This window comes from Gekko japonicus, unplaced genomic scaffold (assembly GCF_001447785.1).
Source record: "Gekko japonicus isolate JY-2015 unplaced genomic scaffold, Gekko_japonicus_V1.1 scaffold319, whole genome shotgun sequence".
NCBI classification, from domain to species: domain Eukaryota; kingdom Metazoa; phylum Chordata; class Lepidosauria; order Squamata; family Gekkonidae; genus Gekko; species Gekko japonicus.
In genome coordinates this window covers 128925-147177 of record NW_015160218.1, presented here as the reverse complement: position 1 = coordinate 147177, position 18253 = coordinate 128925, and the positions used below count along the sequence as shown (strand labels likewise).

Sequence of the window (18253 nt, the reverse complement as noted above, 5' to 3'; positions counted from 1 at the left end):
GATTGGGGGGGCAAGGCGGGCGACGGAAGGCCGATGCCTCCGTTGCCCGGCCCTCTACAGAATCCACCCCCCAAACCTCCAGGTATTTCCCTCCTTAGAGCTGGCAACCCTACATTCCCCTCAGTGCCTGTTGGTAGGCAACTAAGCTTGGTCCTGTCACCTACTTTGGCCTTTGGGAGAAACCACATTGGGGCCAATCCTGATAGGGTTGCCAACTCCAGAAGGGAAATTCCTGGAGACTTGAGGGATGGAGCCTGAAGAGGGTGAGGTTTGAGGAGGGGTGGGACCTCAGACAGGTACACTGCCATAGACTCCACGCTCCAAACAGGTACACTGCCATAGACTCCACCCTCCAAACCAGTCAGTCCCACATAGGGAACCATTGTTGCCAATCTCCAGGTGAGGGCTGGAGAGCACTCAGTATTACAACTGTTCTGCAGAAGGGAGGGCAGAAGTCAGCTGAAGTCAAAGGGGCAGATAATGGTAGGTTGGTGGCTAGCTGGGAAGGAGATGGGGTTGCCAACTACATGCTGACAAATTCCTGGGGATTTGAGGGGTGGAGCCTGGAGAGGGTGGGGTTTGCAGAGGGGTGGGACCTCAGACAGGTAGAATGCCATAGACTCCACCCTCCAAACCAGCCATTTTGTCCTGGGTAACAATTGTTGCCAATCTCCAGGTGAGGGCTACAGATTACTCACAATTACAACTGCTCTTCAGGTAGCAGAGATCAGTTCCTCTGGAGAAAACAGTGGACTCTGTCATTATACCCTGCTAAGGTCACCACAGCAAATTGACACTGTTTGCCCAAAGCCAGAGCACTGCCCCAGAGCCTCTTTCTAGATCCCGTTGTATTGCTTTCACAACGGGCTTTACTGCTAGTTATTTATAAGTCCTCCAAACTCAGAGTAGGCAGCCACTATTATGGCCAAGCAAAAATCCCTTCAAATGCATCTGGAAGGAATCCTTTTGTTTTGCACCTACTCCACATTGTTTGGTGAGGTTGGGAGTTCCAGTAATGAGGCTGTGACGACCTCCTTATTCTGGAGGACTGGGTTCCCTTTAAAAGTGTTCTTTATTTTATTCTACTATGTATATACGGCTGCCACCAGGAAATTTTAAGGCTTTCCAAACCTTTATACTTTACTGTTGCTCTTACTAGTTAGGTAGTCTGAGTTCAAGGCTTATGGGGAACTATGTGGTCCTGAGGAAGTATTTCTTTCAGAGCTGGTATACTGAAATAAAAGAGGATTTATTGAAGTAATTCATAAATAAAAGGGTAGAACAATGTAACCAGTAAGGAGTAAATCATGAACAAATGCTTAGTGTATCACACACAATCTGCTCCCTTACTGACAGGGATCTTTCAGGTAACTTTGTAACACTTTAACTCAAGTTCATATATGTTTACTGTTTCTCTCCAGGACATACAGCCTTTCCTATAACTTGTCTTCAATTAAGCTTTCATTTAATTTTGACATACATACTCATCCACTCATTTTCACTTCTAAAACCCCTCCCCCTCTCTGTCAACCACCAATCATACCACGCTTGCTTCTCTCAACCACTCTAATCTACTTACCACCGCCATGCAACCAAACTTTTAAAGAGACACACACACACATAAAACAAGGAATCATTACAGAGGCCTAGCCCTTAGGAGCTGGATAGGTTCTCACTATGGATGGCGGGAACAGTGAAGGTTGCTGTGGCAGCTGTAGGGCTCATCTAAGGAAGAACAACAGTTTAGCTAGCCATTCACTCACTGTGCCACCAGGGCAGTTGCAGAGAGATTCCTTTGGCAATGAACAGCATTTGCCGAAGCCTTATTATTGTACAGCATTGGAGGAGAAGATAGTCTTGGCAACTCATAACAGGCTTGGGCACAGGCAAGGATAAGCAAGGCCTGACGGTGATGCTGACTGAGTCAGGAGCCAGGGTGAGCCTATCCAAATATAGGCTGTTGTCAGAAATTGCCTTGAGAGGCAAGCTGCAGTAAATTGGGGGGAAGGTTTCAATAACTATGCGGATCAGCTATTAATAAAGCCTAGTTTATCCCCAATTTTGGTGCCTTGTGTCTTCATTACCTGGTGCAGAGCAATAACACCACAAAACAGAATGCAATTTGACTGACAAAAAAAAAAATCACAGAGATAGAGCCATCTTAAAAGATATAAAAAATCCAACCTCCCATAAAACAAATACCATTCTAACATATGGAAATTGTTTGAATTTGGATTTTTGTAAAAATGGGGGGGGGAGGGGGATAGAACAGGGCTCCTCAAAAACTAACGTATTCAAATAAACGCACACACAGGTTTGTCCATGTCTAGTTTCACCATACAAACATTTTCCAATAGTAACCATGGGAGGATACATTTACACATTAGTCTACTATTTTGCAATATTTATTTGCTTCACCGTGTTTCCTCCCATAATTAAGCCCAAACAAAAGGGGGCCATATAAACTTGGTTTGTTATTCCTGTTTGGTCTTTGTATCTGTTAAAAAAACCATTATGTCGTATGCTAATTTGCTGTTCACCCTCTGCCTATATGTATGGATTGTTAACTTCCTTTTCAATGTATCTGAAGAAGTTTGCATGCACATGAAAGCTCATACTTTGAATAAGATTTTGTTGGTCTTAATGGTGCCACTGGACTCTAACTTTATTTTAACCATGGGGAGTGTTGGAGAAGCAACAACCTGCTAAGAGGCTAGTTAATGTAAATACTGCCAAAAGAGTTGTTTAGTTACCATAGAGGGAGCTGTGGTGAGTTCTGTAGTGTTTAGGAATTCTTGAATGTTTTCTCTTACAGCCTACCTCTTGTTATTTTTCCCTCTGCTGTGCGTTAGTATGGGTTAGAGCTTGTATTCTGAAGACCTCTGTTGTATTAGTGGCCTGTAGTCATTCTCTTTTTGTAAAATCTTGTGGCAGTAAAAGTCATTGGAAGCAAACTCCAAAACACGGATTGGATTATTTCTGAAGTCTGCCAACAGAAGAATGTAAAGAAGCATCTTCAGAGAAATTGTTGCAATGGAAGTTAGGTTTGGGTCCCCCCCCCTCTGTGAAGCAGTTTGATCTAATCCAAATAAAGAAAAAGCGTCCAAAGTCCTGACTCAATTATGATGCTCAGAGTCCTATGCATAAATTATTTTGTTTATCCTCAAAGCAACAAAGGCTGTGGGTCAAAACATACACACAGTGGATGAGGACCTAGCCAGTTTGATTGCCAGTATGATTTAGTGGTTAAGAGCAGCGGACTCTAATCTGGAGAAGTGGGTTTGATTCCTCACTCCTCCACATGAAGCCAGCTGGGTGACTTTGTGTCAGACACAGTTCTCCCAGAGCTGTTCTCTCAAGAGCAGTTCTCTCAGAGCTCTCTCAGCCCCACCTACCTCACAGGCAGTGTCCCCTCTAAGCTGAATTAGTGTGAGCTAGCTCACAGTTTTTTAGCCTCCGGCTCTCACATTTTTGTCTTAGCTCAGGAAGGATGGCTTCAGAGCAAACTAATTGCTCACTCACAACTTGAATGCCAGTAGCTCACAAAGTAGATTTTTTGATCACAAGACTCCACAGCTTAGAGGGAACTTTGAGTCACAGGGTGTCTGTTGTGGGGAGAGGAAAGGAAGGAGATTGTAAGCCACTCTGAGACTCCAAGTGAAGGGTGGGATATACATCCACTTCTTCTTCTTCTTCTTCTTCTTCTTCTTCTTCTTCTTCTTCTTCTTCTTCTTCTTCTTCTTCTTCTTCTTCTTCTTCTTCTTCTTCTTCTTCCGCCGCTGCTGTAATCAGGTCTCCCATGTGATTTGTTACCCTGAAAAGCAGCTGCAGGAAAGAGGCATAACTTTTTTTTCCTACCAAACCGTTTTCCAGAGCACCTTGTCCCCCACCCAGCTGTAATTAGCCTCCATAGAGAAAGAAGTCAAGGTGCCTTCCTTTTATTTCTACCTGAATTAATTACAGCCAGATTCCATTGGAAAAATGGCGAAGAAAGAGTACCACCTCTTCCTCAGTGCCTTGGCTTCAACTTGCATCTTTGCTCTACAGCTGCTTTTTTAAGTGAAAAAACACATTGGGGTATTCAGTCATGGATCTCCAAATAAGTGAGTACTTTGTCCTTGAATGTCCTAAATGACCAAAAAAAAGGTTATAACCCGTCCAACACTCTGTGTCGCTCTGCAGTTTCATGGAGTGCCCACGAGTTCTCCAATGTACTGAGTACTTTGTCCTTGAATGTCCTAAATGACCAAAAAAAAGGTTATAACCCACTGTTGTATCTATTGGACCAAACTACCATGCAGTGCAGAAATAGCTGGAAGAACCCACGAGCCTTAAAAAGGTATAAAGTAGTAGCAAAAGCTGTGTTTCCTCTATTATAAGGTCATACTTTTTTGATGAATAAAATGAAGTGCAAACTTGATTCCTCTGCTATCCAAAAGCAAACGGGAGGACCTTTTTAAAAATCATTTCTTTTTTCATGTTCATCCTAAATCAGATTGCTATCATTCCACTTGCCTATATACAGCCATTTATACACTACATTTATAAGAAATGACCTCTAGAACCTCATTATCTGATTTGTATAGCTCTCTTAAGCTATCAGTAGCAAAACTTATTAATGCGCAAATTAGCAGATTCTGGTATGTTGAAGATAAATTGGTTCCCTACTCCCTTCCCAAATATTCCAGGACTGCCCTCCTCAAACCTCTCTCTTCAGAATTCTTCCTAAACGTGAAGGAACTACTCTGGAGTGTGTAACGTAACAATTGTAGCATCAGCTTTCTTGGTTTGTGGGGCCATAAGCCCCATTTTCAATAGTGATACACTAGCTATTCAGCAGCCCGAACAGCTGGCTAAAAGATATTTCATTACTTTGGCTGAAGGAAATTAGATGGAGACTTTCAGACAGCTATTTAATTCAGATGCTATTGCTATTTTCTCCTTGTTGAAGGAAGAAATGGAGTCAGAAATTGAGTCCTTTTTTTGTGTGTGTGCCTTCCTGCTTTGTGTCATTGATGCTGGGAGGAGGGCAAGGGTGGATGAAGATCATTTCTTTGGAAAGTGATTCCCAATTTACAGATTTTGATGTATATTTACTAGTGTGCTTGTGGATGGCTTCTGCCAGAGGATGTAGGGTGATGAGAGGTTGCCAACCTCCAGGTGAGAGCTGGAGATCCCAAGGGGTTACAATTGTCCAGGCAACAGAGATCAGTTCACCTGGAGAAAATGGCTTCTTTGGAAGGTGGACTCTATGGCATTAGACCCTCCCCTCCACAAACCCCACCCTTCTCAGGCTCCATCCACAAACCCTCCAGGTATTTCCCAGCCGTGAGATGGCAACCTTAAGGACAGATCAGCATTTCAGATGTCAGGGGGACTTCATGGCTGTGGCATTTATTCTACAAGATAAGAAAACTTCACTACCTCCCAGCCAATGTTGTGGTCTAGTGGTGGCATTTATCTTTTGAATTCTTAAACGCTCTTAGAATCAGGATGTCATAATAATTAGTTAATTTATTAAAACATTTTATCCCACATTTCCTCATGGTTCAAGGTGGTTTACAAGAATTATTAAAAATATTTTCAATTTCAACCAAAACAAAATTTTTGTTCAGTCGCACAGTCCGCCACCTCAAAAGATTCCTGCCATTCAAACACCCTCAAAACCTCTGGCAAACTTGCAGGACTTGCAGTACAGCCTAAAGATCACCAGGCTGGGGTGTGGGGCCACCCCTCCCCTCTTCTGAGAGTCCATTCCACCAGGGCCGGCCCCAGCTTATTTTGCAACCTAAGCGAGAATCCCTTCTGGTGCCCCCCCCGTGCGCCCACCAATTTTCAAAAATAAATGCATTTTAGGAAGAATGAAAAACACAAATAATCAAGAAACTTCCAGAGTACGGGGCTGGGTTCATTTTGGCGCCCCTAAGGGCTGTCCCGCTCTAGGCGATCGCCTAGTTCGCCTAGTGAGTGAGCCGGCCCTGCATTCCACGGAGCCAGAGCCATGATAGAAAAGACCTGGTCAAAGCCAGGCATGTCACCCTAATTGGTGGGCTAGCCAACAGATGGCTGCTTGATGACCATAACTGGCACATAGGGACCTTTAATTGCCGCTATGTTCTTCTCCTGAACCTCTTCAAGTTGTTTCAGATGAATCTGAGTCTGCTTTGCCATTTGTGCCTCCAGTTGCTTTTCAATCTGTTCCCCCATCCTTTTTTCACTTTGTTCTCCCATAGCTTGTATTGCTTCCAAGAAGCCATCCCACTGTTGACCCCGCCCAAGCACCAAGATGACAGAGCATCACTTGCCCCAGAGTCCCTATCTATACCTTGTGGCTAATAGCCACTGATGGACCTTGCTCCAGACTGATTCTTCCTACAGAAGGCCACAAAGTTCTTTAACATATTTTCCCCCATTACCTTGCTTCGTATTTCTTTGCTGTCTGAAATGTGGCAGATGGCTATGTGATACAAGAACTTTTCAGTTGTGGTGCCCAGTTTGTGAAATTCTCCCTCAAAGGAAACCTGTCCAGCTCTACCGTTAATCAGGATATTTCAGAGGTTATTTGAGGCTGCAGAAAGTTAGTTGTCCATGGCTTCCTAGTATTTTCTTTTCCAGCTGCATTCACCATCATCATCACAATGTTTTTTGTTATGTTTTGAGGTGCAGTGTTTTTACTGCTGTAAACCAAGCTGTAGTATATAAAGATGGAAACGTGGAGTATCCATATTTTCAATCAATAAGTACAGGATGTGTCTCACTCAAGGGAAGGTCTTTGATTTCTTCAAGAAACCCTAGGCAATGGATTCTAGCCATGCACCCACATTCATAGCAGTAATGTAAGAAAAAAAATTCCATAGGAAATTTTCTGATGCTATATTTTTCCATGGAAAATTTTCTGCCCCACATATGTAAATATAGATTCAGATGGGTAGCTGTGTTTTGTCTGAAGCAGCAAAACAAAGTTTGAGTCTAGTGGCACCTTTAAGACCAACAAAGTTTTATTCATTTATATATGTAAATATGGTCCATTTTCTATAGCTGTAAGGGCTGTTGTGCTGCAAATCAATCACGTTAGATGGGATAAATGTGGAATATGAAGTACTGACAAAACCTAGGGCTTGTACATGGATTTTCTGATTCAATTCTCCCCAGAAAACCCACATCACTGGTGCTCCTGCTGAGACTGAAACCACATGAGTGTTAAAATGTGTTGATTCCTAGGTATACATCAGTGCAATCCTGAGAACACTGTCCTGGGAGTATATCCTACTGAATAGACCTGAGTAGGACTCTTAATAGACCTCCTTAGGGTGGCTCTCTCAGTGACTCACAGTGCATAAGAGCCAATGTTGGATCAGACCAATGGTCCATCCAGTCCAACACTCTGTCACACAGTGGCCAAAAATACCAGGTGCCATCAGGAGGTCCACCAGTGGGGCCAGGACACTAGGAGCCCTCCCACTATTGACCCCCCTATGCTTATCTAATTCCCTTTTGAAGCCGTCCATGCTTGTAGCTGCCACCACTTCCTGTGGCAGTGAATTCCAAGTGTTAATCACTCTTTGGGTGAAGAAGTACTTCCTTTTATCCGTTCTAACCCGACCGCTCAGCAATTTCATGGAGTGCCCACGGGTTCTTGTATTGTGAGAAAGGGAGAAAAGTACCTCTTTCTCTACCTGCTCTTTCCCATGCATAATCTTATAAACCTCAATCATGTCACCCCTCAGTCGTCGTTTCTCCAAGCTAAAGAGCCCTAAGCGCCTTAACCTTTCCTCATAGGGAAAGTGTTCCAACCCTTTTATCATTCGAGTTGCCCTTTTCTGCACTTTTTCCAAAGCTATAATATCCTTTTTAAGGTGTGGTGACCAGAATTGCACACAGTATTCCAGATGAGGTCGCACCATTGATTTATATAGCGGCATTATGATATTGGCTGATCTGTTTACAATACCCTTCCTAATAATCCCCAGCATAGCATTGGCCTTCTTTATTGCAGTCACACACTGTCTCGACATTTTCAGTGAGTTATCTACTACAACTCCAAGATCTCTCTCTTGATCAGTCTCTGCCAGTTCAGACCCCATCAACGTGTATTTATATTTAGGATTTTTGGCTCCAATGTGCATCACCTTGCACTTGGCCACATTGAACCCCATTTGCCATGTTGACGCCCACTCGCCCAACTTTGACAGATCCCTTTGGAGTGCCTCACAATCCTCACTGGTTTTCACCACCCTGAACAACTTCGTATCATCCGCAAATTTAGCCACGTCACTGCTTACTCCCAACTCCAAATCATTAATGAACAAGTTAAAAAGCAGTGGACCAAGGACTGATCCCTGCGGTACCCCACTGGAGAACTGCCCATTTATACTCACTCTCTGTTTTCTATTAATTAGCCAGTTTTTGATCCATAAAAGGACTTGTCCTTTTATCCCATGATTTTTGAGCTTACTTAGGAGCCTTTGATGAGGAACTTTATCAAAAGCTTTCTGGAGGTCAAGGTAAACAATATCTATTGGATCCCCCTTGTCCACATGTTTGTTCACCCCCTCAAAGAACACTAACAGGTTAGTGAGACAAGATCTTCCCTTACAGAACCCATGCTGAGTCTGCCTCAATAATCTTGGGTGCCACAAATCTCCTTTTTGTTATATAACTGACAGGAAAGCAACTGTAACACTGATTAAAAATGTTTACTGTCTTGGACTTATAAATACTTTCAATTAATTAATGTTATGTATTTAATATTAAAGAAATCAAAAACAAAATAAAATTACATCTCAGGACACTGTATATTATTTTCCAGGAACCCAGTTTTGGGCTGTTTAGGAAATAATGAGGGAGGCAAAATTGTACCTTCCAGTCGTTGAGGTGGAGGTCTGAGGGAGTAAGGTTTGACTAAGGCCACATGGTTAGTCCATGGTAGGGAGAAGATAAAAACACGTTTTCCCGATCTGTCACTTATAGTGCCACCCTATGCAAAGCTACTCCAGTCTAAATCCATTTATTTCAATGGCATTAGACTGGAAAAATTCTGTATAGGATAGTATTATAAGAAACTGATCTACACCATCCATCAGCAAACTAAGAAGTTGTTTAACAGGGATGCATGCCTGATAAAGAAAACAAACATCACCCTCAGGATAACTCTAACAAAATGATTGTATTATGAGTCCATGATTGCAAAATAGAGATAGGAGAAACTTAATGCATCATATAGAGTCTTCTTGTGGCTGTCCAGCAGGAATTCTTTCTTCTTGACCTTTAACAGCCAGGTTTGAATGCTGACTTTACCCTCTCATTCTTTCAAAGGTCTGCTAGATATTGCAATTCATCATTCAGCTCCTAGACAAACCGAGTCAAAGTAAACCAATGCCTCAACCTGTCAAGATTGTCCACGTGTATCTCTTTTTACAAAAAGTTCAGATAACCTTAATCTTGCCTTCAAAACAAACAAATTAGTTTATCACCAATGAATCCTGAGAAGCTGAACTTAGTGTATTAACAAATATTTCTCCAATATGTCTCCTCCATTCTGTGAGAGAAGTTGGAGACCTACCTTAGGTACAATTTACATTCGTGGGCTCAAAGGGGAGCTTTTTCTAGACTGTACCACTTCAGGTGCCAGGTGGGGAGATGTCAAGAGGAAAGCCATCTCCAGAGGAAAATTCCACTTAACATCCCCCCCCCCCTTGTCTGGTTTGTTCACAACAGGTATCCCTCCCCCCGGCAATTACAGCTGAGGTAATTTCTCAAGCTTTGCTTATTACCTCATTCTCTTCATCTATGTGCAGTTGAGGGGGGAGGAGCTTGTTCTCATCCAGAATCTACCTACCCAATGATTAGTTGATGAGAGCCAGGATGGCCTGTGTTTCTATATAATGACCTAATCCCTTACCCTTTACCACATTCCATTTACCTGTTCCTGTATGTGTTCCATGCTTTGCCTCCTGTTACACCTTTATGGAGGTATGCTGCTATAAACTGGACTATAAGAAGTTAGCATCTATGCTCCAAAGACCTGTAAGTATATTTAGAGAGCCAATTTTCTTTTTTTTCTGGGTACATGGAGCTGCCACTCGAGCTATATTATTTTTAAGATCTGAATGGAACTGATCTTTTTCTATAATTTCCCCAATAAAATTCCATTTTACCTTAAGTGTGTGTTGCTTTGAGTTGCTGGGCCAATCTTGGTTACATTATGACAGGGAGCCTTGTTCCAGGGTCTTAGGTCAGAGACAGGGGAATAAATATCTCATACTAAGGTGGGTCAGCCTGAACAAGAGGTGAAATGACAATAACAGGCAGTCATTTTGCCAGGTGAAGATTTAGGAGGTTCAGGAGTGTATTAAATGGATCCTGTGCAAGCTAGAGATACCAAACTCACGGGGGATCTCTGACTGATACTCCTCTACCTGCTCTCCAGGTTTGGTAATGATTATATTTGTGAGGTCCATGTTACAGCTCCCTTCAAAAGTACCCCCAGGAAAGTGCTTTTGGGAGAAATGAACACCTGTCATTTTCCCAGAAAGCACTTTCCTGGGAGCACCTTCTTTGGGGGACTGTAATTCGGACCCCACAAACCCGATCCTCACCAAACTTGGGACGGATAAAGGAGAGTCAGATGGAAATCCTCTATGTGTGTGGTGTTTCTAACATGCCAAGGGGCATTCTATAGCATCATGAACCTCATCAATTGAACCAGTTCATTTAGCCCCTAAAAGTTCATGATGGTTCATGGTTTGCAAACCGGGCACACCACAAACCACAAACCAAACCACATTTTCCTGGTTCATGCCCATCCCTAATGCTTGCCACTGGAAAAAAAATCTCATGGCACCCTCACAACCAGAATTAGATAACACTTGGCAGAAACTTTCTCCTGCACATGCCATTTTTCTGTGAACAGTGTGTATACAGGTGTTCCCAATGGGGAGAGTAGGTTACAAGAGTTGGGGGGGGAGCAGAATGTGTGTGCATGTTTGACCTGTGTATGTGTATGAATGTGTGAGAGTGAATGTATATGCATCAGAGCCATGGTTTGGAGAATGGACCATACCTCAGTCATTAAATGTGACTCAATGACTATGTGTGCTTGTGTGAATGAAGTGAGTGTTGAATGGATATAAATTTGAGGAAATTGAATAAAGAAGCCTAATCCCTTCCTGTACTTCAAGCCCATCTATCCATCTATTTTCCTTCCTCCAAGCCTTGCAGGATGAACTTCACAAACTCTGAAAGCCTAGTTTTCAACTGAGGCAAGTCTGTAACTGATGTAGGGCTTAATATCCTTCAAATATGTAGGTCCCTAGGCTGTTAGTAGAAAATCACCTTTTGGGGGCCCAAGCAGGTATTTTGGGGGCTTCTTTCTGATGACAAGAAAAGACCCCCCCCCCCTTTGTTCACTTGATCCATGTCATTTGGAAGTTGGTGCATAATGGTACTTTGGCCTGGTCTGAGAACTGAACAGGCTAGAAGTAAGGACAACAGAAATATTGAAGGTTGGTACAGTCAGGGCTATTTTTGGGCAGGAACGCACAGGAACAGAGTTCCGGCTGGCTTCCGAGTTGGCCACGCCCAGCAGGAACTCATTAGCATAATAGGCCACACCCAACAGCAGAAACTCATTAGGATTGGCTACATTAGGGGTGTGTGGCCTAACATGCAAAGGGTTCCTGCTACAAAAAAAAGCCCTGGGTTTTGACCACAAACAAGATCAACAGAATAAGAAGCAAAAGGTGGGTGTGGCTGGATGACCAGCCTTCTGGTAACATGGGGTGTGTGGCCTAATATGTTAATGTGCTGTGCTGTCAGGGTGTGGTCTAATATGCTAATGAGTTTCTGCTGTTGGGTGTGCCTATTATGCTAATGGGTTCCTGCTGGGCTTTTTCTACAAAAAAAGTCCTGGCTACAGTAGTAGGACAATTGGTGAGCACCCTGTGACATCCAAGGATGAAAGACTGTTTCCAAGAAAACCTATCACTGAGTGGCCAGGTGGATTGGAGAGGGGTCACCTTCATTGATGGAGTAGCACATGAGGAAAAGGAGATGAAAGTGGCCAGGTGGATTGGAGAGGGGTCACCCTTGGTGATGAATAACATCAACAAAACTCTTCATTGATGGAGTAGCACATGAAGAAAAGGAGATGAGGCTTAACTTCTCTCAGCACTATTTTATGTGCAGGCTAGGATTAACTAAACCAGCAATAACACTGGGCACAATAGGCAGCTTGGTATATACACAGGGATAACATTTTGTTGATGCTGATCAGCTATTAATAAAACCTATCCATAAATTGGTGTTGCTTGTCTTCATTCTAGGTGCTGCTACAATTATGTAACAGAAAACTAATTGAGCTGGGACTGGATCATGAAACACAAAAGGATTAAAAGTAAGAATCAGCATTTTGAACTGAACTCAAAAACAAAGGGGCAACCATTGCCATTACTTCAAAATAGTTAACTTACTGGCATTGGACTGCATATAGGTTGGCTAACATTTATAATGCATCACAATGCATGATAAATAGAATTTAAAATATTATAAATCCACCCTTATCCTAAAGTATGCTTATTAACCTTTCTTAAAGGTTTAGTACCAAAAAAGCATAAAGATCAACTTTTATTTTATACAGCTGTGGCAGCCAGAACTCTTCATGCTGGATTTTGTACATCCAACCTAAACTGAGAGGCTGGTTCATTGAACTTTGGAAACTTAATTAGCTTATTTGGTGTACTTGGGTCAAGGACGGTCCTAAGGAAAATAATAATTTTGAGGGGGAAAATTGAAATGGTTTAAAGGCTTTTGAAATTCTAACTACAGTGTGTGTGTTTTTTTAAAAAAATACTGTATTATGGCAATTGATAGAACTTGAACTGTACGTTCATTTTATGGCTTTTTAATAATCTCATGTTTTAGCTTCATTAATTTTTCTTTCTATGCTTCAACAATTCATTTATATGTTGTTATATTAATGGAGGAAATGTATTATGCTAATTCTGTCTTAATAATTTTGTAACAATAAATACTTTGTAGGGGAAAGTAGAAAACATGTAAGCATTGGAAAAATCATAAGCATAAAAGAAGAATCGGCATTTCTGTCTCATGCCAAATGTTATCAGTTCTGAGATAGATGGCCCCTCCAACTTTTATAAAAAGCCTAGCCTAAAAACGGGGGGGCAGGGACAATCTCTTTGGTGCTAGATCAACTCGCAATATCACTTCCAGCACAAAACCAGACATGGTATTATCATATGAGGGTTATGCTCTAGGATTCATAGAGTTTTAGGTGAACCCTAGAGCTTCACTTCAACACAATGTCATTTCCAGTTTTGATGTCACACACTGGTACACTGCTGAAGCACCATCCTCACTTTCACCCACGGGCCTGACCAGCAGTATCAGGGAATGGGAGCTAGGGCCACGATTTCCCCTGCTTGGTCCCCTAGCTGGTAGGCATGCTTTTTTAGTTAAGAAAAATTGTTAACATAGCCAATCACATCAAACAGTTAACAAGAAAGTAATTCTGAACAAACATCAATGAATGACTGCCCAATTTGATAGGCAGAGGTGATTTCCTGTCCACACCTAGGTGTAATCCTTTTTAATGCCATTCCCCCAGCTGTTCTGCAACAGCAGGGTAAGCAAGCTGACTTGCTAGAAATCATTGCATGTAGCTTGGCCATCAGTCTCACATGCTGCTGCAAGGTCTTGATGTTTGGCAATGCATATCCTCTTTATGGGATCTGAGGAGCAACTTTTCCATACAGCAGCAGAAAATGTTCCAAAACATTTTTCCAACTGCTGTTTCCAACTGCTCTTCTCTCAGGTGATCTTCTGTGGTACTTCTTCTTCCAAAGAATTCCTCTATTCCCTTGGAAAAACACCTCAGTTTGTTATTCAACCTTTTCTCCAGATGCCATCTATCTGAACATTTCAGACTCTCAGCCCTTATCAAACAAAGGAGTTTCCTCATGCCTGAACTGCCCTACATAATGATGGCCCAGTGGGAAAGGAAGATCCTTTCAGCAAACTTTAACCCATATACAGTGAGTATTATCAACTAAACTAGGTGTCAACCAAAGAGCTTGGTTGCCATGGAAAGGTGGGGAGGGTGTGAGTTGGAATGTTCCTCATTTTCTACATAACTGGATTCAAGCACAGAGAAGCGGTTCTAAGCTGAAAGCCCAAGAGAGACGCCCAGGATCCAGAAAAAACACTGCGTGTTAATTGAGATCAGCGTCCTATCTGAATTGTGTATATGCGTAAGACTTGTTGTCTAACTTTTATGAAAATGAGAGCTTTGGCACCTCTATAATATCTCCTGAAGAAGATTCATTTTTTGAAACATTGGTAAATAATCCGGAGAAGATGTTGTACCTTGGTTTATAAATTCTATTAAGTTGTGTATCATATTGTAATGCTTCAGAGCAAATACATGTACAGCATTCCTTATAAGTCTTATGACTGTTGATTGCGGGTCAGACTATCATGACTGTTGGCTTTATATTTGTTTTTCTGGGTTCTTTTCTGGCCATTATTTGTCTGGTGTCTGGTATAGCCATGTAACCTTGAGACCTGCTCTGGTTTTAGTATCCCTTTTCCCCTAGGAATCTTAGAACATTAGCTTGGCGGGCTTTCAGCTTAGAACCGCTTCTCTGTGCTCGAATCCAGTTATGTAGAAAATGAGGAAAGCGTGCTTAGAAGTGATGTAGTTTTGATTATAGTATAATTGCTGGCTTCACATGCTGGACCCCAGTCATAACAAAGTGCTTTATGAATATGGATCCTATAACCGTCTCAATAAAGTTTACTTCTTCTGAATCACTGTTATTGGGAACTGATTTCTTCAGGGGCTCTGGCAGATTGTTAGGTTTTTGTCAATGAATTTATGTAGCTCGGGGCTTCATCCGACTGGCTTCTTTGCCTTTCGCCACCCCTGTTTTCTTCCGGGAAAAGAAAGATGGTGGGTTGAAGTTGTGCATGGACTATCGGGGCCTGAATGCAGAGTCTATGTCTAATGCTTACCCACTCCTGTTGATCAAGGACTTCTTGGCAGAGGCAACCAGGGGGAAGATATGTGTGATGCCTACTTCCGAGGCCTTATCAGGGAGGGTGACGAGCACAAAACAGCATTCAATACCCTGCTGAGGCAACTCAAATACTTGGTTTAGGCTCGCGGGAGCCCCAGGGGTCTTGATGAACCTGATCAACAAACTATTGCACAAGCACTTGTTCAAGGGGGTCCTAGTTTATCTTGACGATACCTTGATCTATTCCCAAGATAAGGATTCTCACATGACATTGGTGAGGGAGGTGCTACAGACTCTGTATGGCCATAAACTGTTTGCCAAGCTTTCCAAATGTGAGTTCCATAAAACTGAGGTGGACCTCCTGGGGTATCGCATATCAGGGTGAGGGCTGGGAATGGATCCTCATAATGTACGAGACATACTGGGGTGGGAGCCCCCCAACACTAGGCAGCAGTTACAGTCTTTCTTGGGATTCATGAATTTCTACCGCCCTTTCATTCCCAACTTCACACAAGTAAGCCTTACCCTCACTGACTTGTTAAGAACCAAGGGGAAAGGGCCCAAGACTGTCAAACCAGGGGCCAAGTTGGCCTGGACCTCCAAATGTCAGCAAGCTTTCGAATGGTTGAAAGGCTTGTACACCTCGGAGCTCATTTTACACCACCCCGATGAACATAAGCCATTTGTGGTCCAGCTGGATGCCTCCAACGTGGCTATGGGGGGTGATCCTGCAAAAGGGAGATGATGGGGAACTCCACCCCCTTGCCTATGTGTCAAAAGGGGCGGTTTGGGACAAAGAGACCATGGCCATCAAACTTGCTTTGACCACTTGGTGGAATTGGCTAGAGGGGGTGAGGGTGCCATTCAAGGTATGGACAGATCATAAGAATCTAGAAGGTTTGCACACACCCCAAAGCCTAAATGCCAAACAACTGAGAGGGACGGAGTTTTTCTCTATGTTTTGTTTCACTCCTCAGCACCTCCCCGGGAGGTCTAACTTCTTGGCTGATGCCCTGTCCCGCCTACCTCAACATGCTAGCCAGGAGGTGATAGTGGACACTATGTTCACACCCTCCCATCTGGGGGGGGGGGTTATGCACAGCCATGCCAAAGAATCTCCACAAGCTGACAGTGAACCGTAGGTCTACAAGTTTAAAACAGCTCTCTCAGACGCAGACCGAGACAAAATTAGCAAGGAACCCTCGCTTCAAGAAAAGGAGAATGGGTGCTGATATAGGGAGGGGTGGCTGTTTGTTCCTCAAGCTTTGCAGGGGGAGATACTTCACTTTGGGCATGAATCAAAACTGGCTGGTTATTACGGTTACTTGAAAACTTTGCATTTAATTCAAATACAGTTTTGGTGGCCCCATATGAGGGCTGATATCTTGCAGTATGTGGGGGTTTGCCATAGTTGATTGATGGGGGAAAGGCAGCCTGAGAAACTTCCAGGGACCCTGAGACCCGTGGAGACCCCTGACTGGCCCTGGGAGGTCATCTCCATGGAAGACCGTGATCTGGGTGGTAGTCATCATGTTTTCCAAACAGGCTAATTTCATCCCATGTAAGCAGGTGCCCACTGCCAAAGCACTTGCCAAGCTGTTCATGCAACATGTGGTTCGATTACATTCACTACCCGCACAAGATAATATCCAACCGTGGGGCCCAATTTGTAGCCAAGTTTTGGAGAGAACTTTTGCAGGTGTTGGGCATTGAACAGGGGCTTAGCATTGTCTACCACCTCGAGACTGATGATTAGACCAAAAGGGTGAATCAGGTGGTTGAACAATTTCTCAGATGTTTCATGAACTACCAGCAGGACGATTGAGTGGAGCTGTTGCCTTATGCGGAGTACAGTTATAACTATTCTGTTCACAGCTCAACTGGACTTTCTCCCTTTAAAGCGGTTCATGGATATGAAGGGGGCCCCCTCCCCATGGTAACTTCCACTGCCCCAGGCCAGGGAGATCTGAGAATGGATATGAAGGGGGCCCCCTCCCCATGGAGTACCTGGTGGAAAGGGCTTACAAAACATTGGGGCTGTATCCAAAAGACATTGATCAAAGTCAAAGAGGATTATAAAGCCCAGGCAGACACGGGGTGGGCCCCAGAATGGAATTTACAACCCGGGGACTCTGCCTACTTGTCTACCAAACATCTGCAGGGTTTGCAACCAGGGAGGAAGTTGGGGTGGAAATATGTCGGCCCATTCAAAGTCAACTGGGTCATAAACAAAGTGGCTGTCGAATGAGACTTGCATAAATTACTTAAGCATGTACACTCCATGTTTCATTTCAGCTTGTTAAAGAAGGATCCGGGTCTGAACAAGTGGAGACCACGACCAGCAGCCCCTCCACCTCTGATGCTGAATGGTGAACCCCATCAAGAAGTTGAAGACATTTTGGACTCAAAATTGAAGCATGGTTGTTTGTATTATCTGATTAAATGAAAGCATTTGACCCTTCTCATAACGAATGGGTGCGCAGTGAACATGTTAACGCCCCCCCCAACTTGTGTGTGCCTTCCATAAAGCTTACCTCTTAAAACTGGTGTGGTAGGGCCTTTGGGGTGACAGAATGTCAACCAAAGAGCTTGGTTGCCATGGAAAAGTGGAGAGGGTGTGAGTTAGAATGTATGTAACCTTGAGACCTACTCTGTCTTTAGTATCCCTTTTCCCCTTGGGATCTTAGAACTTTAGCTTGGTGGACTTTTAGCTTAGAAGTGATTGGCCAAGAGCCACTGATGTAGTTTTGATTATAGTATAATTGCTGGCTTCGCGTGCTGGGCCCCAGTCATAACAAAGTGTGTTATGAATATGGATCCTATAACCGTCTCAATAAAGTTTACTTCTTCTGAATTACTGTTATTGGGAACTGATTTCTCCAGGGGTTCTAACTATAGGTAGGAATTCTAGCTTTCCATTGAGGATGTCAGACAAAGAGAAAATTCAACATTCACCCCACATGTCAGTAAACAGTTTTCTGACAAAGGAGGAGAGAGTACCTTTGGGTTTTCAGATTAAAAGGGAATTTTTGAACAAATTTGCTAAATTTAGAATGACAGTGCAATCTAGAATCTGCAACAGCTGATAATTTGCCTTTTCTGACATATGTAATTAATGCCTATAGGACTCCCGAATGTTCTGTATTAGTGAACAGAATTCAGCTGGTGACTCTTAGGTATCACATGTCAAGGGTAGCAGTAGATCAATCAGTATTCAA

The 18253-nt window shown here is 43.1% G+C and overlaps 1 protein-coding gene across 1 annotated transcript in view; it reads left to right on the top strand.

Annotated features, from left to right (window-relative positions):
• LOC107110094 (uncharacterized protein K02A2.6-like) overlaps positions 1-17408 on the top strand; it is a gene marked incomplete at its 5' end in the record, with an annotated part of 26860 nt that extends 9452 nt beyond the window's left edge. Inside the window, one exon of the mRNA XM_015410820.1 lies at positions 17331-17408. Coding sequence (XP_015266306.1) covers positions 17331-17408 — 78 coding nt within the window. The remainder of the gene's footprint in view (positions 1-17330) is intronic.
• Positions 17409-18253: the final 845 nt, after the last annotated feature.